General features: G+C 37.5%; 1 protein-coding gene across 1 annotated transcript in view; it reads right to left on the bottom strand.

Moving 5' to 3' along the window:
• The window catches only part of arid1ab (AT rich interactive domain 1Ab (SWI-like)), a 73,323-nt gene extending 49,621 nt beyond the window's left edge, over positions 1-23,702 (bottom strand). The window contains exons 1-2 of the mRNA XM_051872777.1: positions 22,472-23,702; positions 2,029-2,241 (exon numbers count right to left, since the gene is read on the bottom strand). Coding sequence (XP_051728737.1) covers positions 2,029-2,241; positions 22,472-23,353 — 1,095 coding nt within the window. The 5' untranslated portion in view covers positions 23,354-23,702. The remainder of the gene's footprint in view (positions 1-2,028; positions 2,242-22,471) is intronic.
• Positions 23,703-26,698: the final 2,996 nt, after the last annotated feature.

Genomic DNA, 26,698 nt, shown 5'->3' with positions numbered 1-26,698 from the left:
TGCTGCAGAAGAGCGATGGAAAGGGTCTCTTTAACAACCGACTGAGCAAAATTGATTCGTAAAAATTTCTATTATAATAAATAGAAAGTGAAATTTTGTATGTGAAACACAGATGAAATAAATAGTGTTTTATTGTATTTATTTGTGCTATTGCCATTTGATTATTATTTGTTCTTATTTTATTACTGACTGTTTACTTGTCTTTAAAAGGCACAATATGTAATTTTCACTGCTAGAGGTCACTTATTCAAAACTATTCATGCTGCTGCTCCTTTCACTTTGTTTGTTTTTTTACGATTAAAAGGTGGGGTATCCATTTTTTCAACTACACTGTTTGGAAGTTAGTCGGGCCGATACCAACAACAAACTTTTAACCAATCAGCATTAGGGGGCGTATGATGGTCGTGGAGACAGAACGAGCAAGAGGAAGATTTGAAAAAAAGCGCAGAAAGAGAAATGATGTGAGACAATACAAAAGAGCTCAAAGAAATATCACTGGAATGAAGGTTTATGACTGGGCAAGTGCTTTAGGACCTGTGTTAATATTAGAAAAGCTTTTCAGCATTGGAGAGAGCTAAGCGGGAAAGGCCTGAAAACAGACGTGGAGGCTGCTTTGAACCCACTTTTCATGCGAGTAAAACTGGGTTTGAGTGTCATGATTGTCTGGGGCTGCTGTGCTGTTGTCGATTAACGACAAACTACTGTTTGTATTTACTCTTGTGTACTGAACGTTCATTTTTTGTGCTTACTTGTCGTTCGTTCATCAACTGTGCTTTATTTTTCGTGAAGCATTTTGTTGCCGTCAGTTGTGATACACAGACACCCACTCTCATATTGCATGTGTAACAGTGGCTAGATAGTGAGCGTTGTGCAGGTAAACCACTGCACACTGACGATCACTAGAGAATGCGGTGTTTAGTGTCATTGTTAGTGCACGCGCCTCGCATGCCAGCAGCGGGCGGGCCGAGGTTCGAGACCGACTCTGAGCAGAGTGGTTAGGATTAAAGAGTGAGTTTTGGAGGCGGAGCAATGAAGAGAGGGGTGGGTTTGTTTGGGTTGATTTCAAATATCAACAATGTACAACATACCCCACCTTTAAAGGTACAATTAAAGTTATGTTTTATGTCCGCCTCCTTCCCTGAACTTTGTTACAGTTATGTTTGATCACTTAACATTATTTTTTCCATTCTAATGAAATAGCTGAGAGTGTTGAATTACTACTCATTCAGGTCACTATATCTGACAAATTAAAATTGTGGGGTAACGCAGCACAGTTTTACTTGGTCAAAACAATCATACTAAAAATACATTTGAACGTGTTGAAAGTTATGTTAAAGTTACTCTGTGCGTTCACTCGGTGGCTGGTATGAGACACTTGCTGCACACTGCAGTAAGCTTGATTGATATTAGAATATCATTTTAAAGCAGGGTGACTTGTTGCTAAATAGCATGCAATTCATTTAAAAATATATTATATGAAGGATAAAATGCTGTATTACTGTTGCTAAATAGCATGCAATTCGTTTAAAAATATATTATACGAAGGATAAAATGCTGTATTACTGTTAGCTGATTTCTCTGTATTTAAACATTGTTCGAAACATTTGGGATAATGTACACAAGTAAACAAAATGTATAACATTTTTCTAGTTGTTTTTGGATATTTTAATCCAAAAATCTTACATACTGAGCCTTTAATAATGTTTAATAATTAGTAGTTTGGCTAGCAGTTTTCGCTGTGGTAACGAAATTGGAATTGAGAATTGTAAAATATCAGGTTAACCTAAAATTTTGGTGTCATAACCTTATTTGTTTGAATACAAGGCTACATGGGTCAAAAACAATGAAAGTAACAAGTATTTTATTTATTACTTTTCTGTTGTGGGGCCAGTGAAAAAATCCTTAGCGTTGACTCCTGTGTGCTACAGCTTCCATACAACTGACTATTTTGCTTGGCAGGAAAACATCTCAAAGCTATGTAATGCATCAAAATGACAAAACATCACAACATGAATTAATTAAGCTGACCTGTTGTCCATACTGCATTCCGCTCATGCTTCCAGGAGTGCGGCCCTGCATGCCCATAGGATATCTCTGGGGTCCCGGGGGTCCGTAACCTTGTCCTGGGTAAGTAGGACCCTGTTGGGAGCCAGGGGGAGGTCCCTGCTGCTGAGAGTAGGGGTTTCCAGCACCGTAGTGTTGCCCTCGAATTTTTCCCACCTGGTCCATGGGGACAGGAGGCTGAAAAAAGAACAAGAATAAAGGTAAGTGCTAATAATTCAGCTGCACAGTTCAAAATCAGCTAGTGCCATACAGAAGATGAAATTATTGTGGTACGATTCAGCTTCCTTACAGCATTGATCCAGCTGCACGCCAAGCATTTGGATCATTAATTTTCTGAAAGCATTCACTTAAGCATCTCTGGTTAAGATGAAGTCAATGGTGATCAATACCAAGAGAGGCTTGTTTCCACTGTTAAGAATGAAAACAATCACAATGTCACAACAGTATTAGCCAGAGCATAGCAAAGGCACACCACCCAAAATCAAAAAATAGATGCTGGATGCTTAAAAAACCATGCCAGTGAAGGGAGGGGAAACTGGCGCTGAATGAATGAGAGAATGAAAGCAGCGGTTCTATCTGCCAGGCCATCCTGAGTGCCAGCGGCTGGAGACTGGATGAACACTGAACTTCCCTTTGAAAACAGACAAGAGGAAACAAATGTGTATGATGACTGGAGGGTGACCCGAACATTAGCTCAAAGAACAGAGGGAGATTGGAATAAAGTCTCTGGAACTACAAGACTACGATGCTTGGGAATTAGGGAAAGATGACAGGGACCCTTCCACTTCAAGGCAGGAACTGAGATCATCAACTTAAATTGGAGATGAACTGCCCATATTTTTTCTACTTGTAAAAAGACAGCACTTGCTTTCAAGTGTTCTCAAATAGTTTTATGAGACTTGAACTGAATAATATTACATTCAAATCTGAAAGAACCAAACTACATCGTTCATGTGAAGGCGGTGACACAAGCCTATGTCAAAGAACTAGCAACGACAAAAGTCTGGGCCAAAAAAAAAAAAACTGCACTTAAACACACCGCAAAGACTACAGACAACGGCCAACTAGCATGTGCGTTCTGCTTCTGCAGTAAGTATCATATATTAGTCATTCAAAAAGGGAAACTGAAACTAGGACTGCAGATATATAAAACTTAAACCAGCACTTTACCATTTTGAATATCAATCACTTTCTACATTTCTGGCAGCTTGTTATAAAAATATTTGTGTATTGGAATTCTAGGGTAAGATTACTAAAAATTAGAACAGCCTTCTGTCTGTGCCGTCTTCACTACTTTGCTAACTTTCATCACTTTCGCTTTTATTCTCATGCAATGACTTTCTTGCTAAACTGAAGAGCAGTTAAGAGCAAACTCAGAGCAAACTCTCTCTGACAGCCACAGCACCAATTCAACATGATGAATCAGGCAAACTGCTAACGAAGTAAGGCCAACGGACGCTCACTGACGACCACATATTGCCTGATAGCCAACCTGGTGTGTCACAGCCCCTATCCATGAGCAAATCTGACTACGCTGCAAGTGAGTCTGGCTGCACAATTAATTTCTGCCTCTCTCAATTATGCATAATCGGTCTGCAATATTGACCCACTGATTATTTATTCTGAACACTTTTTTTTTTTTCCCCATTTGAAATTTCCGTTATCTTGCATGGTAACAAGAGTGTAGTGGTAAATTTCCCCAATCAGAGCTTTTCTCATTTGTGCAAATAATTGTTGAGGTGTGACCCGTTTTCATTTCCCTACAAAACGTTGCTAATTACTGCACAGTATGTGCCTGCTGTGAGCTGATACAGTGACCGGTCCACCATTCTATCAATAACCAATTAAACTTCATCTTTACATTCTTAACTTTAAAGCAGATTTTAGTTTGGTTAATATTAGCAGTCAATCACTCCCTTTCACTGCGCTCCGTTGTCATGTGACAGGGAGCTAACTAGCGCGCAAAATGTAAAAAGATGAAAAGAGAAGATGAAAAGAACACTGTTACATAATCACATACCCAGCACTTGATTCATCCTGGTTAACTACTTCACTGAGGCCTGGGACAAACTAGACGATTTTAAAACTGTGGGAGACCACAGACATAATGACAGTTTCAACCGATTTTTAGCATTGTAATGCTCTGAGCACACACTTGATTGTAGGATCGATTTCACAGTGAGATGAGATCTCACGGAGACTCGCGAGATCAAACATGACTTGAGAAGAAAAACAAATGGAGGACAATAGACAATTGTCAGCTGGCTCTCCTGGGGCGTGTTCTGTTTTACAGTGAAAAACAAAGAAAAAAAAAAAGAAAAAAAAAAGAATATGGGTGATCTTTCTTAATAGTCCACTTTCGTGGCATGTTTGTGCAAAGTTTCAGTTATAGAAGCACGTTCTCATTGGCTACCTCGGGTATCACGTCAGAGGCAGCCCGATCAAGAGACATAAATATCTAACATGTTTGATATTTACGATGTGGGATCGTGGAGGCTCTGACGCAATTGGGAGTAGTAAAATAATCGTAATGACGCCACATAATTGAGGATTTTTTGGACAAAAAGTTGGCTGCAATCAGGCCACACCCCCAAGATCACTGGGGAGTGCAAATCAGGCTCAAAATCGGCCTTAAAATCTCCAATTGTGTGGCCAGCCTAAAACACTCCAACACTGTGCTTTTCTTTTCCTTTTGTTTTTAAGTCTCCTTTTTGAAATTTCTCTCAGATCTGTTGTCTTCATTGCTGCTTAAACAAGTGGACCCCACAACTGCGTAGCTTAATGAGTCTGCAAATTAGTGCCTGACGAAAAAAACTTTAATATTCCCAACATAATGTTGGAAAACACTTTTATTAGAATAATTTCTGTATATTTTTAGTTAAGGATATATAATCTCATCGCTAATCCACACATTAAGCACAAGAGCTTAATTAAACATGGAGAGAGCACAAGAAATGCCGGGACAATTGTGGCAAAGAATTCAGGATCATCATTTTAGTTGTGCTGCTCTTAAATTTTTGCTACCAAGTGCTACCAAGTAAAAAAGTTAATTTCGAGCCCTGTTATGTGAATAAATTTGTCATGAACTATTAATTAAAATAAAAAAAATTTAAGTACTTTATTTGTAAAGCATTTTGCAGTATTTTGAATGATCAAAATAAAACATTTTCAGAATTTCCAGCAAAAAAAAATAACTTTTAAATAAAAAAAAAAAAAAAATAAATAAAAAAAATAGTGTTTTGTGTTACATACCGTTACTATGACATAAATTACTCAATGTGATATAGCATTTTGGTCATGCTGTCCACCCCTCGGCATAACTTTGAAACTGTTTGAATAAACCCACTCCATTCTTGCATCCCTCTAAGAATCAGCAAACACATTTGCTTTCCCACTTTTCAAAGATCACTAAGTCCAGTAAAGGCACAGAGCAGAATTGTTGAAGTGGTAACAGGTCCCAGCTGCAACCACAGCAGATCTTCAATCGGCACTGCTCCTCCAGCAGCTGTAATAAGGCTCTCTGGACATCAGAGTAGCGCTGGAGACTGGACCTGCCTGAGACTACTGAAGTGAATCTGGACAGTTGACACTTTTTTCCTCTGTCAGGAACAGAAAAAAAAAAAAAAAAAAAACTATATTTTTAAAAGTTATTTCAGATGGACAAGTAATGGGCTGCAGCGAATGCTTCTAGTGTAGACTACTCAGTTGATTAATGGAAGGGCTGTAGTTTTGTAGCCCACAAGTCCAGCATGAAGATAGTGTTGAGTTAATTTGATGGTACAGCTGTGTTTACTTGTATAAGAATGGAAGATGGCATCTACATGCCGTGATAAAGCAGTCCAGACAAGGTTATGGCTGAGATCAATGAGGCCCTTGACCAAAAAGGTAAATGGAAGTAGATAAAGGAGAAGAAATATGTTTGAACAAAGATCTGAGCAAATCTCTGACCCCAAGTTGCCATCTTCATTTGTATTCTTGGGATTTTACATGGTTAGAATAAGCGAGATTTAATGTCCCTGCATTAAAGCAGTACATATCCAGTGAAAACTATTATGTGAACAAATTCATTTTTGTATGTTGCCTAAAGGAATGGCTCACAAATAAAGACAGCAGGCCAAAAGACAAATTTTCTTTCTGCCAGAGACAGTGGTAAACATGCAGTAGTGGGCACATACCCGCATCCAGTCTGAAAAACGCTGAGGTTGCTTTCACACAGTATTATGTATATGAATTACCCCAGGGCTCCCTTAAGTGCGGGAATGAGAGTTGGATGTGACGGCGAGAGAGAATGACAGTTGTTCAGAAATGAAGTGCTTTTAATTCATCCTCAGGCAAGGTCAAAGATAAGCAGCACCATATCTCGCCGTCTCTCATTTTTAAATAGACAGACGTACTTTATTGATCCCTGAGGGGAATTCAAGGATTTCCCGCTGCAGCATTACTCACTGAGGGCGAGAGTTTCCCCTTTCACTTTTTTAATGAATGATACTAGTTAATAGCAACAAAAACAAGGAGCCAGTCATGGGATTTTCTCTTGAAACACCCCTGGCTGTTCCTGAAAACAAGACCATACAGAAATTGAAATAAACCTGAAACATTCGAAACGGGATATTTGAGAAATAAATGCAGGGAAGGAATTACTTATCAGCAATTGACTAGAAAATAAGAACATTTTATTTGCACATTAAAATAAACTTATTGATAAATATTGATAAAAGAAAAATTATATTCATTCAAAAATTACTTATGTTCAGTATTAAGTCACTGTGCAAATTAGCCACCATAAAACAGCTTGACGAGTGCAGTTTCCTATTAAGTCAAGTTAAGGCAGCAGGACATAAACGTTAAAGTTAACCAATAGCTTGTGCGACATAGGTGACATCAGCCAGATTTTGCTAAATATTATTACAATTTAAAATAACTTTACTATTTGAAAACATTTAAAAATGTAATTTATTCCTGTGATTGCACAGCTGAATTTTCAGCATCATTAGTCCAGTCTTCAGTGTCACATGATCCTTCAGAAATCATTCCAATATGCTGATTTGCTGCTCATGTATCAATGTTGAAAAAAAAAAAAAGTTTGTGAAACATTTTTACAGGATTCCTTGAATAATTTCAAAAGAATGTGTTTATCTCAAAATAGAAATCTTTTGTAACATTATAAATGTCTATAAACTTAATTTCTTAAAAACTTGCTGACCTCAAACTTTTGAATGTAGGTTCATTTTGATTCCATGATGACTTTAAATACCCAAATTCAAATATTGTCATTAGGGTCCGTAAATCTCTCGAGTGATTGGACATGACATCTCTTCTCTGTTAAAATAATCTTACAGCTCCAGAGACACTCATGCTATTTGGCTCACCTCTCTCAACCCATCCTCTTCCACCAATCAATCGCTTGTCCATGGCTGATTTCCTTCCTCTCTCACTCTCTCTCGAAAAAGGGAGGGGGAAAAAAAAATAAATAACTGCAATTAGCACATGGCTAATCTGCATAGAGGAAAGCCAAGCGCTCTTGGCAGAGGAGGTTACACCGGGTGGAATGTCTCACTGTCTGTTAGGGAAGCAGGAAGGGGGTGTGGACCACTCCGTGTGTGTGTGTGTGTGTTTGAGAGGTCGGGCGTTGGAGTGAAGTATGATAGCACAGATAGCGCCGGCTCTACTGAGCCAGACAGATGGATTGGGTACGGACGATAAACAACTGCTGCTAATTTAATCCTCCACACGGACAAACAGTCCAGGCCTACAGCAAAGGACTATCGTTGTGCCAAAACACCAACATGCACGAATACAAATCACATCACTCCAGTGTAGGTTTATCCAGGAGCGCAAGTGTGGAACAGTTAGCGCTGAACATGTACAGGCACGTGGAATCGAGATTTCCACTCTTAACGACAAAGATGTCATCTCCAAAACGTTATCTTTGAAAGTGTTATGCAACGTTCTAGGATGCACACTATAGCTAGGTCCATACAGATTTGGCCGCTTTTTTATATTTATTATATTTTTATGTATTTAACACATTTAATTACAACAATCCATGCCACTGCCTTCTAATACTACTAGTCGGATCAGTGGTTCAAATTTTCACTTGCCAAAATTTTCACTGGAACAGCCAAAGAAAATAAATAAGTTTTTGTTTGCATTGTATTTGACCCTGTATTCTAATAAGTAAGGTTATTACGTCACAATTTTAGATGCTTTAACAATGGATTATAAAGATTTTGTTCTATTTTTTGGGTGACGAAGTATTTCAGGGCTCGATGTTAAGGATTTTTCTACTTTCCCCTGTCGGGCCAGTGGTTAATATGTTTACTTGCCCTGCCAATTTTTTCACTGGCCCCAAAAGTAATAAATAAATGAATAAATAAAAGGACTGGTTATTGTTTTTGTTGTTTTTGACCCATGTAACCTTAATAAATAAGGTTATGACACCAAAAACTAATAGCCTAACTCCTAAATTTTAAATACTGTTAAAGACAAGTAAACAGTAATAAAATAATAAATAATATTATTATGAGCAATAGCTCAAATTAATGCAATAGAACAATTAAATGAAAAACAGTGTTTTTCAGGTAGGTCTAACAATAGTTTTCAGGAACAGAAATTGTATAAAGTAATCAAATGTAAAATAACACTGCATAGTCTTTACTTTTTAGTATAAATTAGAGATTAATTTAGTATAATTAGTATAAATTAGAGATTAATCCTTAAATGTTACAAAAGTTATTCAGTCAAGAGCAGTGAGCGATTTTTTTTTTCTTGTCCTTGTTTGATTAACAGTGACAGACAGCAGCAGGTTTATTAGACTTCTGTCACTTTAAGAGCTGCACGGATCCAATATACTGTTACACAGTACTATTTATTTCTCTACTGTTTACGTCAACTATGTTTACTAGGATACTTACCAATACAGGCATTTTCACATAATTGTGAGAATCAGTCCAAGTGCAAGCAGACGTAAAAGAATTCAATTCAGTTTTTGTACGCTGTGAGTGCGCATGCTTCGGATGTGTTGCACACACAAAGCTTCTCACACAGCGCACGAGTATGGAATAGAGCTCTTTCGCATTGTTGCGCTTGAATATTTAAATTGGCAATGCTTAAAAACACGTGCAAATGATAAACATTTGTGTCGATGAAGCATTGACCCAATCGGGCAAGTGACAGTTTCGTCTACTGTCCCGGGCGTCGGCCCCAAAATATCATCGGGCAGTCCATATTGGCGAGCCATATATTTTGCAAAAAATAAAAGTATTTTAGAACCACCCTTTTTTCTTTACATTATGTTCATTTTCATGAGATTCACGCTATTGTTACCCGAAAGCATAAAATCTGTTTTAAGTTTCAATTGCTACATTTTTTTTTAATTTTCAAATTCCTTGTGAATCCAACTATACAGGTCTACATGTGTAACATGCTTACTATCTTTAAGCTCTAACAAACAAGCATCACTGAAAACAAGTCAGAACCAACGCTTTCAACTCATCTGTTCCCTGATTTGCTCCGCATTGGGAGTGCGACTCCAAATGAGATTCTGTCCTCGCTTAGACAAGTCTCATCTTCTCAACAGCAATTTAAACAGCAAATTCTCTTCATTTGTTGAGTAAAGGACTCACTGAAGGAGAAAGCCATACTCCTTCAATTCTCAATTACACCTCACTGGGTTGAGTAATATCAAAGCTATAAATTGAGAAAACTACCACCAGTGGCAACACAGGAATTATTAGTGACATTTACAATCAACTACTAACACATTTACAGATAAACTCAACACCCCTTATGTTTCTCCAACTATTCTGAAGAATTTCAAAGAAAAAGGCTTGGCATGCTATTCGCCTGCACAAATTCATTAATATAATACAGTACATAGATGTTAACTGACCTGCTGATATTCACATCCTGCATTTCACATATATACAAGGAGTGGTGTAATTTTATATAATGGAAACTGAATATCACAACATAGTTCTTTTCGCTACGGGAAATCTGGAAAACTGGAAATTCACTGGGGAACAAATTGTTTATATTAAATGATGGAATAAAGGACCGCTCACTCCAAGAATGATATCTATAATGATAACCATTGTGGTCTCTGTCCACAACAACACACTATAAGATTCTGTTTATTAAAAGCACTTTCTGTAGTTTTGTCATCTGCCACTTTAAACAATCAAGCTTTTTAAAATCAGGTAAATTCTGATTGCAAACCAAAAATTAAACTCATAAAAAAAAAAAATAAAAAAAAAAGTTTGCCAACCACACAAAAACCTTTTCATGTTCAATTATTCTTCAAATTTAGTCATATTACCACATAATTTTCCAGCATGGAAGTAAGCTATTTTCTGTGAATAAGCAACACTTACAGTTTATTAGATACTGTAGGTAAATAACTAGAAGAATAACAAAAAAACAATAAATGGTAAAATTATCTGCACTACAAAACACCACGTTTACAATAAATTAAAATATGATAAATACCAGTTTGAAATATCAATTAGCACAAGAGACTGTTTTTGTACAGCTGACAACAGATGCCTCACATATTCAAGTTACAAATAGCCACGCCCAATTTTACATTAAAAATATTAAGATGGATATACACACATCTGTGACCACATATCAGTTGAAATTTATTACATGTAAAATACAGCAAGTTTCAAGCCAGCTGTAAACAACCAAAATTTGCTTCACTTTACGCCTAATAACCACACAACCTAGTTTGAGACACATCTTTGCATTAGTAGTCCTGCCTTCTAGCTGTGCATTGTGTGCAAAAAAGTCCACCGTGCTATCCATCTTTCTCCTACGCCCCATGACACTTTGCATAAATTATTGGAGTAACTTCTGATAAACTGTAAACAATCAGCGAAAGGTTCGCTCTATGAACGCAACAAGCATTTTCAAAAACTGAGTACATTAAGATGACATTATTCTGCTCTCCCTTTAAGCATTGAACATTAAAAGGGACAAGTGTAAAAGCATTAACAAATTACTACTATTCCGCAGCGAACGTGTTTAATAATAGCGAATATTACAAATGTGTTAAATATCACTGTAGTAATATGCCTGCACTATGTAACACGTTGCTATAATCAAAAATGTTAATTAACTGGAACATTGAGTGATAATGAGTGATAAGTTATTTCCGTCACTGTGACAGACAATAAATATTATAATTTACCTGCTTTAGAAACATTCCAGTAAACAATGCATAAGGATTAAAAGTGAAAAGAGATGACGATTACATTTTAAAGCATCAGTGTGAAAATAAACCTGGAAAGCAAAGTGAGGATTTAGGGAGAAAAAAAGAAAAAAAAAAAAAAGAGAGAGATACTTAGTGCATTCCAGTGAATTATTAATGGGATATACTGTAAATTAAATCAGGAGAGTAGACCAGTTTGTGTCGTCCTGTTTCATATTGTTACAGCGGAATAGAAAGGAAAAAAGAAAATCAGGAGGAAAAGAATGCAGCGTGAAGGAATCATGAAGGAAATTTTACAGCACATTCAGTGGCGGATACAGGTTATTTGTAGTGCAACCTTATGATTCAAAATATTTTGTTTTAGTCTTTTTGAGTGGAACTTACCAAGTGCCACTCATAATCTTAAATGCAGTAGACTTGTTGGGAAAAAAGTGGATAGAAAAATCCCCACCAGACAGATTTCTAGCATCCAGCCAAACAAGACTAACCAATGTGGGAGAATATGGAGCCACCGTGTGATAAAATGGCATGCATTTCCAGATGCACTCAGTCCATGTCAATCAAAAACTGTCCGAATAAGCATTCCTTTAGGAGACGCAACCATGGCCAACTACACTGACAGCAGAGACGGCATATTCTAGTTCCTGCGTTGATTTGGACCTGTCAGCCAGGCCCGTCATTCAGGTAGTGCTTTTGAAACATCAGGAGGTGGTGGTTAGCTTCACTGCTTTGTGGTGACAGCTGCAAGTTAGTGATGCCCTCAGCAAGCTGTTACAGGAAGCGATGTTAGAAAGACAGTCCTGAAGACAAAGTTATGCTATTACAGGACTTCACTAGTTTATTGTCAGGTCATTTACATTATGCTGCCTAAATATATGCCAACATGACAACAATAGGTTTATTTAGCGGCACCTGTGCTTTGCATATTTCTCAGATACAGTTGGATTGTGGACATGCAAATCCTTTGGCCAGTGTTTATATGGATGGAAAGACTTTGTAACTCTACATATACAGAAGACCTCAAGTTCACCTTTATGTTTTGATTCTGACCCTTTTACAGTAGTAATAACCGCAAAAATAACCACAGCCAAAAAAACCATTTTAACTGCCACTCAAGAGTGCGTTTTCCAACAGGGAGACAAAAATCCTACAGATTGTTTAGGCGGATTCGCAGTTCACACTCAAAACAAGAGTGTGAGCCGAGAATGACATTTAGCACTGACAGACAACAAATAAAAAGACAGTAAAAGCCACTTGAGCAATATACAGGTATGATTAAGTGCTCAATAGCAGTAAAAAAAAAAAAAAAAAAAAAAAAAAAAAAAAAAAATTCAGATTGTAGTTCAAACAGTATAAAGGCATGCATTATTTCTATATAGCAAACAGGCAAATAAGGGTATGAAACCACCTTTCTCACTAAAGTTGTGGTCTCATATCACTAGGGTTTAGTGTGATTTATGTGGCTGACTCTAGTAGCCAGTAAAAGGTTAATGGTGTTCTCCACACAACACACACATACGTGTGTCATGTAAATGAAGCCTGCAGACTCCGGGACCATAAGTTTGAAGAAGGAAATTACTATGCTAATCTGCTACATTTTAAAAGTAAATGTCAAAAGAAAATACATTACCCTCACATTTCCAAACAGCCCTGTGGAACTGCTTAAATGTGACATTTCCCCAATCACAGAGGAGAAAGGGAACACCTCATCATCAACGGTACACTATGGCAAATGATTAGTACTCCATTTCAAGCAATTGATTGTGGCTTTTAGACAGGCGTCCAAGACTATTTCTCATTGTATGAACATGCAGAACTTCCAAAGACAAAGAATGGAAGGGAAAGAGGAAAGAAACAAACAAACAAAGAGAAACACTGCGATGAAGAGCCAACAAATAAAGTGGGGGGAAAAAGTGATAGATGCAAGTAGGGCTGGGCAATAAATGATATATCAAAATCACGTCGATAACGATAATAAGCATTGGACATTTTTACTCGAAATAGATTCATCTAAAAGCCTATCACACAGCAGACATAAATACAACAGCCAGTCAGTGCATGTCACTAATAAGTGATTTCTGCATGTCTGTGTGAATGAGCGGCGCGGTTTCGTCTGATACACAAACTCACACATGTGACGCTCACTGTGTATTTAGCATATGCCAAATGCACAATAAATACATCACAAACAAGTGTCGTAAACCTATTAAAACATCTATTTCATATTATAGACATTATTTTCATATTATATTTTACCGCATATATTTGTGAAAATTAGTATGTTTAATGTTGCCTATGCTTTGTCAATGTTAAGATTCTTTTTAATATGCCAATAAAAATACTGCAGGCTTTCTTCAGGTCTTTATCACTTTAATCCACTTTTCCGCTATTAAGCGAATGAAACAGACAAATGTTTACTTTCACGAGCCGTCACATATTTGTGAGATTGCAGCAGGAATCTCTTAAGTGAGAAGAAGTTGAAAGCTTACAGGCTTCCATACATCGTCCACCCACAGCATCTTCTGGGGTTTATAACGGTTCGATTCTCTGAAGTCTGCATTCAATGCATCCTCAATATCATAAACACATCCAGGTACTTTCATGCATGCTTCGTACTTGCATTCTTGAGTATTGGAATTGAACTTTGAAGGTTGACGATGACGTAGTACAAGAACACAAGGATGCAAGATCGCTTAAGCACGCATATTGAGAAACAACCATGAACTTGCCTGCTTTGAGAGTCACTTCACAAGCTTTTCACAGTTTCTTTTGAGGAAAAACTACCGTCAAATACACTGAAACTAAAACTTAAAAGATCTTCACTACAAGCTGTCAAAATAAAAGTTCAGTTTATGACAGAAATATATCACTACTGTATACTAAAATGTACTTCTCAAAGTAATAATAATAATAATATTATTTCTAATGAATATCATACAACCAAGATATTTTTTCATCCAGGTTTTAAATGTATACAGTTCTGTTGTGCAACATCTTATTTGAAAAAAAAATAAAAATGTTTTGTTGTAAATTAATTGTTATATTTTAATTTGATTACATTTTAAAAGCTTGATTAAACTGTTAGTTTATTGAAATTTGTATTAAATCATAAAACAAAGAATCACCAAAAAATAAAATGCAAAACACAGAATTTAGGGGAAAACAAAATGGATTTCATGGGGCCCTAAATTAAAAGGTAGCTTCTCTGTGGCGTTTAATTGTAAACAAAGTTTACATTTATTCTCAAGGTCTAACAAATATGTGAAAAGCATTTCCGTCCCCATTAATGGTAAATGAATATCATGATAGATACCGATATCGTATGATATGGAAAAAAAAATATTGTGATAATAGTTTTGGCCATATCGCCCAGCCCTAGATGCAAGTTAAAATTGGAATAGTACAAAATATTTACAGAAGCCTCAGAGGAGTAGTAACTTTCAGAAAAAAAAAAAAATAGATTGACTGAACTGCTTCAATAAGATCATGTTTTATTTGACAGACTTCAGTCCTTCAGACATGTATGATGTTGACATTTATACATTTTAAAAGAGAACATTATGTGAACAAATGACTTGCAGTTCTTTAACATGAACCCAATCTAAACAGCGCACCTTGGTGTGCATCACTGCATGTTGTGTATGTGAAAAAAAAAAAAAAAAAAAAAAAAAGTTTGTTAACCATACCACCGAACCTGTTCCCAACCTTACCCGTATTCCAACTCAATAGCAGCAAAAGTGTTTTGACATGAACACAATAAGTACATTGTACCTAACAATTATTTATCATCGATAAATAACTCATCATTAAAAGGTAAATGTTGTCATATGCGACTAAACATTACTTTTGGAAGATTTTACAATGAATGTACTAGACAAGTTCTGCCTATAAGAACCAATGGTGCAAACAAAAAGTAAACAGTTAGTTACAAACTAACTAGTATTAACTAAGCCTATAGTCTGGAATTTATGTTCCAATTTAAATAAGAACTTACAAATGGCTGGTGCAACCTTATCTGTTCATTAGTAGAGGTACAAAACTTGCACTGAGAGAGGGAAGACATCCAAAATGTGCAGAGCTGGCGTCCTCCAGGATTTTGAAAGTATATAGTTTTGCACATTCCTACTGCATGTTTGTATCTTAAACGTACGCATACTTTCAAAGCACTTCACATACTTCCCAAACACCAGCACGGTCTTATACGTCTACTGTATAGTAGCATGCAAACTGGCATAAAGTGAGAGAACGTGAAAAGCAAAGAAAGAGTGATGACAAGAAAGAGAGAGAGAAACAAGAGGAATGGATGTTATGTGCAAAACAGTTTGAGGGCTACATGAGTGCTTTTGCGTGGGTAAAGCAAGCGTACAAGAGGCCAATTTGTGCAGAGTTTGTTCAACCTAAACGCTCCTAGAAAGATAGACGGATCGCTGGTGGCGCATGAAGCATGAGCAGGTCAGAGCGTTTCTCCCAGCGTCCGCTAACATGTGCATGCTCACACACCCACCCACATTCACAAGCGCACAGCTGTCACCGGCAGGCAGCAAAGGATCATTCACAAAAACACCCCCCCTCCCGGCTCTGTTTCCCTAAGTATCTGTGACACACACACACACACACACACACACACACTCACAGTGAGGCAGCATGTGGAGATTCATTACTCAGCAGTGCAGACAGTGTGCTGTGGCAGCAACAGTTCACTCATTACCCCGCAGGCTACTGAGACCGTGCCCTTCATTCGGAGGATGCTGGGATAGGATTCTCCCTCTTAAACAGAAACGCTTTGCTCTCAGGGAAGTCTGATGGGTCAATGCCAAGATCTGGGTCAGAAAGACTGGTCTTAGAACAGTTCAAAGGGCATACAGTTAACATTCAAATAGACCCTTCGAGAATCTTGCCGTACCATGTAAATATAAATCATCCAGTAACATTTATGTTTGTCAAAAGTAAAGCTATTTTGGTGCCAAGTGGACACTTAAATTTTAACGTAACAGTACCAGCCTTTCTGCAGTACAGTAGCACAGAGTACTGGTCAATCCGGTACCCGCTGATGGCCAGCTGCTTACAAACGCTGCCGTGCGTATTAGTGTGAACGGTTTCTATTAACAACTTTTTTTGCAGCGTTGAGCATTGCAACAATCACAACATGTTTGTTAAGCGTGTGAACACAATGGCCTATCGAAGGCATTTAAGTCAGTCAGAACACGCTCACTATGACTGAGTTCGTTCAGCGTGAGCTCTGCATGCTTGCAAACCATTTTGTTATAACTAACAAAGTAAATAAGAGATCCACTGTGCAGGATAGACAGATTTTTGGTTATTTTGATTTTCACTCGGTCAGTGAGCTTGCGCTGCGGTGATATCAGCTTCTTCGATTATAAAGGGAGTGCTCTTTTCTCTCTTTCTCTATAAAACCCATTCATAATTTGAATACATTTTTATTTTTCATGCTGCTAAGTACACACTGCAAAGTTTCAGGAGTCAAACCCTTTTTAAAATGCAGGTTTGAATCTGAAATGGTTATGTACAGTTTGAGAATGGACAGGGCAAAAAAAAAATCATGTCAAAATAGATCTGTGCATTAAGTCTTAAAGTATGCAATCATTTTTTCAATCATCAATTTCCTGCATGGAAAATATTTGGGCGGCCACCCTAAATGAATCTTTGTCCTGCCAAAGATTTATTTAATCATTTAATGTGATGATACCTGCCGTTCTGGAGTACCAGTCCCCGCTGATAGCCAGCTAAGTTAAAAAGCTCAAATCAGTCACTCAGGGACTTTTTACATATAAATGTTCAGATTTTAAAGTATAAATTAATTCTAAACCATTTTATGATCTGTCCCAGTGATTATTTTTTATATTCATGGATAAATAGGTTAAGCCAATATTACAAACTGTTTCTTTGCATTTATTTTGGATTTATTGTCAGTACTCGTTTCACAGTTCACAAGGGTAGGGTATTTTGTACTGTGTGTGTGGATTACTGTGTTCATCCACCATCACTAAAGAACATTTTTGTCCCAGGAAAAACCCTGGCAATGTTTATTTAACTGAACAATTTTGCTATGTTTTAATGTATTTACTTATAATCAATAATAGTACTAAAAAGTGAACTAATTAAATTTATTTTCAGTTAAATAAATTAATTTTAAAAAAAAATTTTTTTAAAAAAAAAACAAAAAAAAAAAAAACAACAACATTAAAGCAAAATGGTTTTTGCTATGGTACCGAAATTGGCACAGAAAAACATGGCTGCACAATTAATCGAATTTCTAATCGCGATTATGATTACGGATGCCACGATTTCATAATCGTTCAAAGGCATGATTACAAAAATAAATAAAAAATATCCACTTACAATATTCTAGGGATAGCTCACCCAAAAATGAAAATTCTGTCATCATTTACTCACCCTCATGTTGTTCCAAACCTGTATGAGTTTCTTTCTTCTGTTGAACACAAAAGAAGACATTTTGAACAATGGAACAACATGAGGGTGAGTAAATGATGACAGAATTTTCATTTTTGGGTGAACTATCCCTTTAAGAGGTGTGTTTAGAGCATGTTATGTTGTGAGAGGTGAATCACGACTACTTCAGTTCAGAGAGTAAAAGATCTGGGTCTAACTCAGCACAAAAGGAACTACCAGTGACGTAAGTGTACGTTGATTGGCCAGCACCCGTCATTTTTAAAAAGCCATGTACACAGCCTATATATTTACTCCTCGAACCACCTCTGCAAACATGGAAAACAGTGATAGATGGACCTCTCAACCTTACGCTAAGGAGAAAATACAGCACGACTTTGAACGGACCAAGTGAAACATGATTATGTATTTCTGCTCAGTTAGCAACATTGGCAATCAACCACACGGCAAAAGCTTAATACTTTTTCATATACTGTCTCCTTTCTTTGTATAACCGTTCTATCTATTAGTATTAGACAGGACTGTTAAACAGTTTGTAAACTAATGAAGGAGGAAAATGCAAGCACTGTGTGCTCAGGCTCTGGCTGAGCTGTTCTCAGAGCCTCAAAATAAAAGTCCACCGCACAGTCAAAATAAAAGACAACAAGTGTGGTTTATACTTCAGAGTTCCTACTGGCGGTGCAAATGCAACCAGGAAAATGGTCCTAGGGGAACATTAGTTCTGCATTTGTTTAATTTTTTTTTTTTTTTTTAAGAAGAAACCAACCCAATATGTAGGCCTAGTTGACATTTGAGGCTTAATGCTACAGAAAAGCAATAAAAAAAAAAATATTCAGGAAGAGTGTTTCCAGGCCGTTTTTTTTTTTTTTTTACATAAAAATATGACATTCAGTTGTTTCAAACAATGGTATAAAGCTATTCAAAACATTACTCAAATGTAATTGTGATAATTGTAATTGATAAAATTGCAATTACAATTTCAAGGGAATAATCGACAATTATGATTTGTGTCATAATCGTGCAGCTTGCAGCCCTACCAAGAACCATGAAATTACACTGTTATTGGCACTGACTACTGAAATTTCGGTACCGTGACAACCCTAGTACCACATTGATAGAGGAGATCAGTTTCCATGAATCTATTCAGTTTCCATGAATATCTGTCCATTTCAAAGAATAAATTAAAAACTCTTGTTCAAGAGTCCACATTAATCACTCAAAACGTTCACAGAAGTCTAAGCAAAAAAAATATTTTTTTTTCCATTTATTAATAAATTTATCTAATGTGCAATATTTGTGTACATAAGGTTAAAAAAAAAAAAAAAAAAAAACGTCAAGTACATTTTACATATTGGTTTTTTTTTCTAATCTAATTAATCTACTTTTCAGCAATGACTTTTCAGTCAACATGATGGTGCCTGAAAACAAATTAAATTCACCCTTTTAAGTCATTGGACCAAAAAAAAACACAATACTTTCACACATTTTTGTAAAGTTTTTCATTTTTTGTATTTAAGTAATATTTGCCAAACACATACATTTATTCCATAGTTTATGACTTTAAAAAATTCAGCTAAAGAAAACTGTACATGACCTCCTCAAGGTTTTACCCATTTTATGTTAGGGATGCATTTATCTCTCAGCTAATTAATCTAACTTGAAACAAGCTTACATGGGGGAAAAAAAAAAAAGTTTACTGTAACAAAATACGACTACTGATTAGTTCACTTTGACACTCAAAACTAACTTACAGTTCTGGTATTTGTACACCAAAAAAGTCCCACTTAAATATTAGCACAGATATATGCAAGGCTGGTTGCTTTTGAAAATTACACACCATCATCAAGTTCAAGCTGCCCATTGCATCATTCATGCAAATCTGCAGCTTCAAAACCTTTTAACATCACAATTTATCTGGCTTACAACTAGACCACAAATGAGAACTTTAAATACACAAATCTATGCAGAAATGTAGTAATCTATGTACACTTTTATAAATACACTCATCTGTATAAATCTAACTAGGTCCACAAAGGTTCTGCACCTACAGAACTCCACAGAAAGCCTATCATTCAAATCTCAACATATTAAATATTCATTACATAAATGTTATGAAATATTTATTCATTTAACAATGTCTTAAGCTACATAAACAAAAGCTGCTCTTAATCACAACTCTATACAGTGTGTACAATCAAACTTAGAAGTAACAGTTTCTGTGCATTCATGAGTCACATCTACACCAAATCACCTGTTGTTTATCTAAAAAAAGACAATGCCACTGCATCCTGCACAAGCACAGATTAACAGAAAGAGTCACCACAAATGCAAAGTTCTAAAAAAAAAAGTCTTGTTTCAAAATCTCATCTGAAAATTAAAACACTCTAGAGAAGGACATACTATTTGGCTTAAGAAAAATATTCTTGTCTTCCCATCAAGGTTATGGCATAGCAGATGCACTAAAAAATATCTGTTGCATTGGCTAAGGGTTATTAAAACACTTTTCACTTCCACAATGAGAATACGCAATCCCATCTTTAAGCATTATTCTCTCATTCAAAAACAAAAATCTCCAAACAGCATAAACGTCTGTGGATTCAGTAAAGGTGTGAGCCTGAGAAAGACAGAATATTACTGTTGATGGTCAGAAGCTGACAATGAGGACAGGATGGTAGTAAAACAACAGTGACATTTGGCTAACGCCTACACTGCTTGTAAACACAGACACACAGTGAGTCTGAACAAGCATGCTACTTTCAATATTACCTGCACTGAGATCAGTGACACACTGTATATAGTAGGAATGATGAAATTTAAACATTAAGAAACCTGGATGCAGATAAGATATAAACATCCCTGTAACCTACAACATGGTTTTCAAGTTATGATATAATTCTACATACCACAAATGCTAATCTCTGATAGTAATACACTGCTATTAATGAACATTTCAGGACATGCAAAAAAAAAATATATATATATATATATATGCATGAAAGAAAGGTTAAGTCCTCTAAATGGCATGCATTTCGATGTTAAATTTCATATTAAGAGATTCAGATAGACAATCAAGATTCTTGAACAATGAATTAAGATCTTAGGGTGTTATAAATATTCTCATACAAATACCACAATCTGTTTAGTAGCTATCGCAAAAAAATAAAAATAAATAAATAAATAATTGTGCCTAAACTAATAAGTTAAAAGCAATCTAAATAGAAAACCTGGAAGCAGGCAACTTGGATTCAGATGCCAACAGTTCATCATGTAACCTAGTAAACAACATTCATTATGATAAACCTTTTTATGAAATGCAAATACCTCTTAACACTGGGCATTTCAGACCATGCAAAACAATGTGCATCACTAAAATGTGCACTACATTGCACGCATTTTAAAGTTGTAAATTCCCTTAATCATTATTGTTAAAAACAAAGCAATTTGTGCATGAATTACCTGTGCATAAATAAAATATAAGTCTGTTTTGTAAGGCAAAAGTGACTCAAATTAAAATATATATATATTTATCTTAACCAATCATCATTTTGCATACATTTAAAACGTGAAAACGCTTTAAAAAGGCTTTAAAACGCGCCCATGCACACAGTGAGTGTAAGTAGAGCAGCTCGTCGGCGGGGCTCTTTGCTGCATTAGATGCAATTATAAATGGCCAGGCGCAGGAGAAGAGGCAGCCAATCAGATTTGAGCTCGCGTGTCAACCTAAGACCAACTGTCTTCTGCCTTTGACAGAAGGATTTTACCTCCATAATTCAAATCCCAAAGCAAAGCAGCCCGCTGCACTTACTCACATCACTCAGCCTGTTTACACACACGTACGGTCAAAAAAAACGCCTCAAAACACTCCCAAACGCGACGCGTTTCAAATCAAACCGATTTTAACTGTTAATGGGGCGTTAATGTTCACTTTTACCCCACATATGGTGAAATATTCGGGCTGAAAATATGTTTTTGGCATTGGTTTTTAACTAGCAGTTATTCTGATAGTCTGGGGGCTAATAAACGAGGCGTTAACGAACTCGAATATATTAACAGAATCATTCAAACCAACAACCTTCATTCAAAAACGTTTAAAACTTTCCCGACACAACTGTTATCAAATCCCATGAAGCTGGGCTTACACGAAGCTGGTATTTTTGCTGAATGCACGCAACGAGCCCTGCCTCAAAAATTAGCATTACTTTAAATTCCACATGCAAACTCGTGCCCCCATCAGCCCTGTCCGAGCTCTGGACATCTGTCTCGCACAACCAGCCCAAAGCGAGACAACAAGAGACAGAAATACAGTACAATAAAAGCTGCTTATATGAACTGAGTTCGTTGGAAAAACAGAGGCAGCCATTTTAGAGCAGACTGAAGTTGTGTCCCAAATGTCATACTATACACTATGCACTTACACTATGCACTATGTACTGAATAGTCTATTGTATACATTTTATACGGTTTTGTCATGCGGTAGTCTGAAAGCCACTTCACCTCCACCACGTTAGGAAAGCTGCGACCGTTGAGTGCATGAAGTGTCCAACGTTCCACACTTCTTTTTCGGTTAAACGACTGCATCATCCGGGTATTTAAAATGCACTTGCTCTTTTTAACATTTTCAGTGTGAACACTATTCGCACTATTTACACTTCAAAACGGCATACATAGTGCATACGTACGCGAATTGGGACGCACCTCAAGAGAAACAATGGCAGACTCTCGTACCGAAGCACACAGCTCTAGCCGAGCGAGTTAAGCAAAGTTTACCTGGGTCCTGTTGAGGGCTTGTCCAGTGTTTCCCGGGCTCATGGGAGGAGGGTGATGGCTTCTTTGTTGCCAGGCCGGATGGCCGCCACCGTACTGACTACTGATGTCCCCCGGTCCTTTGGTAGCCCCGTCCTGGCCGCTGTACTCATTGGCCGGGTAGTTTTGGTAGCTCCTCGTGGAGCTGGGAGAGGTCAGAAGCTGATTCAGCGTTGGGGTGGACGTGGGCTGAGGGGTTCCCATGTTATACCTCTGGTTGTTGTAGGAAGCAGCAGCAGTAGTAGTTCCTCCTGGCGGCGGTTGCTTGCCTGGCTGCCCCCCGGCCGTCGGCGGCTGGCTGTTTCGCGGGGAATTCATGCCGTAGCCTTGGCCCTGGTGGTACGGAGTCCGGTTTGGGAAGGGGCTGTAGTTGTTGAAGTGGTTCGGGTAGCCGTGTTCGTGCGAATTGGGCGGGTATGAGTCCATTACCGCCGGCCCTGCCATGCCAGGGCTTTGTTGTCCGCCATGTTGATGAAAAGGGGCCCGGTTGTAGTGCTGGTTGTAGCTGTATGGAGGTGGGGGGAAGGCGCCCGGGTGGTGGGGAGCCATGCCGGGGTGGTTGTTCCCTTCGGAATCATTCTGGCTATTGTTATTGTTCACCCTGGACGGGTTCCCGTTGCCGTTCTTCATGTCAGGGTCTCCTCCTGCTCCTCCTCCTCCCCCAGCAGCATTTCCCACATCGGCCCCGTCTTGTAGTTCCTTCTGGCCCGGGGATCCGCTGTCGGCGCGGGGCTCCTTGCTTTCCTGCTGCTTCTCTCCGAGCACCGACTCGTCCTGCGGCTCCCGCTCCGGCTTCTTGAGTTCGGCGGGCGGGCTAGTGTTGAGAGTGGCGACCTGAGCGGCCATGATCTCTCTCTCTCCCTCTCTTTCACCGCGAGTCACTTTGAATATAAATACAACGCTCTTATAAAGACGTGCCCGTGTCCCGTATCATTCCTTCGACTTTCAGACCGAATTCGGTCTTCTCTCCCGAATGCGACTCGAGTATAAAAAAGTTTCTTGAAGAATATAAATAAAGGTCCCGGGAATGAATTTAACCGACACAAATGTGTGTGTGAGTGTGTATGTGGAGGGGGGGCCTCTTACAGAACGAGAGCGCGAGAGAGAAACCGATCAAACCAGCACGAGGCTCCGCGAGACACAGCCATTTTACCGAAGCGCGCGGTCACATGCAAAACGCGTCATGGAGCGCTATGCGGATCCGGAGTGAGAGAGAGAAGTATGTCATCTCAAGGTACTTTCACATAGTTCTTGTTCCAGTTCGTGGATTGAGCACAAAATACGTATGTAAGCCTTGGGCTTTATTGTGAAATAATGCATAAAATAAATATTGTACTGTGAGCATTGTATTAAATAAATTTAAAGATTTTTTTTTAATTAAAATATTTTTTATGCAATATTGCAGTATTTATTATAAATTATTTACCCGTGCACTTCATTATTATTATTTTTTTAATTCATGTGCCCTCATAATCTTTAACCAAAATAACTTGCCCTCTGTCTTGCAGCTACATCTCTTCTCTGATGACGTGTTTACTGGCACAAGGGCGGGGCGATTAAAAATCAAGTCCTGCCTGACATTATTTCTTGTTTGAAAATACGTTTCACCCAGATATATGTCACAATAGAGGAAAAAAAGACTATCACAACTTCCATTTCATGCTGATTTAAAAAAAAAAAAAAAAAAAATGTGCCCATGCAAAACTCAGTGCCACAATGTTAGGGTGCTGTGGATGCTATGCAGTTGCCAGTGTGGTTGCTATGCAGTTGCTATGGTGTTCAGGGTGCTGCTAGGTGGGTGCTAGGGTGTTCTGAATTGTTGCTGGGTGATGAACCCTTTTCATATTTCCAGGTTTCTCAGAAGCGGAAGTCTTCATAATTTGGTAAACTTATAAACTTGCATAGCGGTGGACAGTAGACGACATCAAATATAATTTTTGTATTTCCATTTGCTCCAATAGCAAAAGAAAAAAAAAATCTGTGATAGAGTTTCCATGACTTTCCAAAACGGAAAAAAATATAGAGAGATTGATTATGTTGGTTGGAAGAGTTATTTTGCCATCTTTATTTATGTATGTATATATATATATATATATATATATATATATATATATATATATATATATTGCTTTTTATTTAATTTTAGTTTTTTTTTTTACTTCATCTAATTTTTTATTTAATATTTATATTTTAATTTAATTTCAATTTGACAAAAATTATATTTAATAGTTAATTTAAAAAAAAAATCGTTTTAGTTAACAATAACAACACAACGAAAGGGCCGACAGTGCCACAGTGTTTACACTTTTCAGGGAAATCATACATGTCTCAGCATATTAAGCTGAAATAGGACAAAGTACACTGTAAAAAACAATTGTTGGTTTAACTTTAAAAAAAAGTAAGTTACCTGGTTGCCTTAAAATTTTGAGTTAATTGAAATTAAAAAATTGAGTTAATACAATGAAGGCGATTGGTTTAATCAATAGAAACTCAAAATATTATGTTATCTGAACCACATTAATTATCTAAGTTGACATTTTAACATAAAACATTTCACACTTTAATACTTAGATTAGGGCGTTCAAATTGTGCTTTGGTGGGCACAACTAAGAATGGAATAAATACAATTGTACAATAAATAGTACAATAAATGTTCCATCATATTTACATATTTATCACATGAACATACAACAAAGCATTCTACATATACAAAATATAAACAAGTGCTTCTTGCATATTTCAGACAGCAAATGAGAGGGTTTATTGCAGCAGCATTATGTTTGATCTGTGCAGAGGACAGCATGAAATTACAGCCTGTGTGCTAATGTGTATGTGCGCATGTGTTCAGAGAGCGAGCGCGCGCGAGAGAGAGAGGGATGGAAAGGGAAAGAGGATGGGGGATGGACCGAGAGCAGGAAGTGAAAATGAAAAAAAGTGAAATGCAGCGCAAGCCATAGAGAAAGGAAAAAAAACTGCGTAGGCCGCAGCAATCAAATCTGGCACACCAAATCCAACCCCAAATTCAACAGCGAAACGTGTATTTGGTTTGGTAAAGAGATACCGGAGAGCTTAGAGACGGCGCAAAGTAAATAACCAAATGGAAACAGCCATGCTCTTTACCCCACTCAAACACTGCTGCTCTCTCCCCACCCCCTCTCATTCTCTCTGCCTGTCTGCCTCTGCCTCTCTCTCTCTCGCTCGCTCGCTTCTCGCAGCAGCGGCTGGCTCTGTGCTTGCAAAAGCAGCAGAACTTTGCTATCTGGCTGTGGGGGATGGGCAGCGAACACGCACAGCGCAGGCACAGCGCCTTCTCTCTACAATGCAGAACCTGCGCCTGCGAAAGGCGCCAGGTAGCCTGACCTGTGTCAGTGCTCACAAACAAGTTTTTATTATTATAAAGTAATATAGACTCAAAATGCTTTTATAAATGCGTTTGGGCGCGTGTGAGAGTGTGTGTGCTCGGTGTGAATGCGTGTGTGTGTCGAGGAGGAGGGGGGTCAGTCGCTGACTATATCAGCAGAATTGCGAGTGTTGTGCGGGTAGAATGTAGACATGCAGGCAGCAGAGGGGGTTGGGAACTCTCTTCAGCGTTTTTGCATTTAAAACCAATTTAATGTCTGTTTCCAAGCATTTTTCCAGTTACTCTAGCAAATTACTAGTACAATAGGTGATTAAAGTCAACATGAAATCAAAAATGGCCTTATTTGATTTCTTAATGTGTGTCCCTGGTCTTGTGTACAAGTCATTGGTGCATGTTATTCCCAAGAAAAAAGTGTTTCTATTCGTAATCTTATATCAAAATATATGACTTTCCCTTTCCGCAGACAGCACATCTGATAATAACCAATAGGAACGTGTATAATTAGGCATTGTTTTAGCATGCTTACATGCAGCCAGACTGCATTTTTTAATGTACACTTTTCACAATCTAAACAAGTCGACCCTACACTTTTTCTTGAATGAGGAATATCCTGTTTTACTCATACATATGTCAAATTATGGTAAAATGGCTTGCAAAAGGCAATTCACATGGGCTTTAAGACTTTTTTTCGGAAGTGGAAAATGTCATTAAAATACAGATAAACCATTTTTGCAGCACATAAAATACACACTTTACCTTATATGTTTCATTAACTGTTGTGAGAAAGAAGTGTGCTTAATTAGCCTACTTAAGTGGGTCAAAAATAGCCT

Source organism: Ctenopharyngodon idella, chromosome 19 (assembly GCF_019924925.1).
Source record: "Ctenopharyngodon idella isolate HZGC_01 chromosome 19, HZGC01, whole genome shotgun sequence".
NCBI lineage: Eukaryota > Metazoa > Chordata > Actinopteri > Cypriniformes > Xenocyprididae > Ctenopharyngodon > Ctenopharyngodon idella.
Note: the sequence above shows the minus strand (reverse complement) of the source record. Positions and strands in the feature narration are given on the sequence as shown.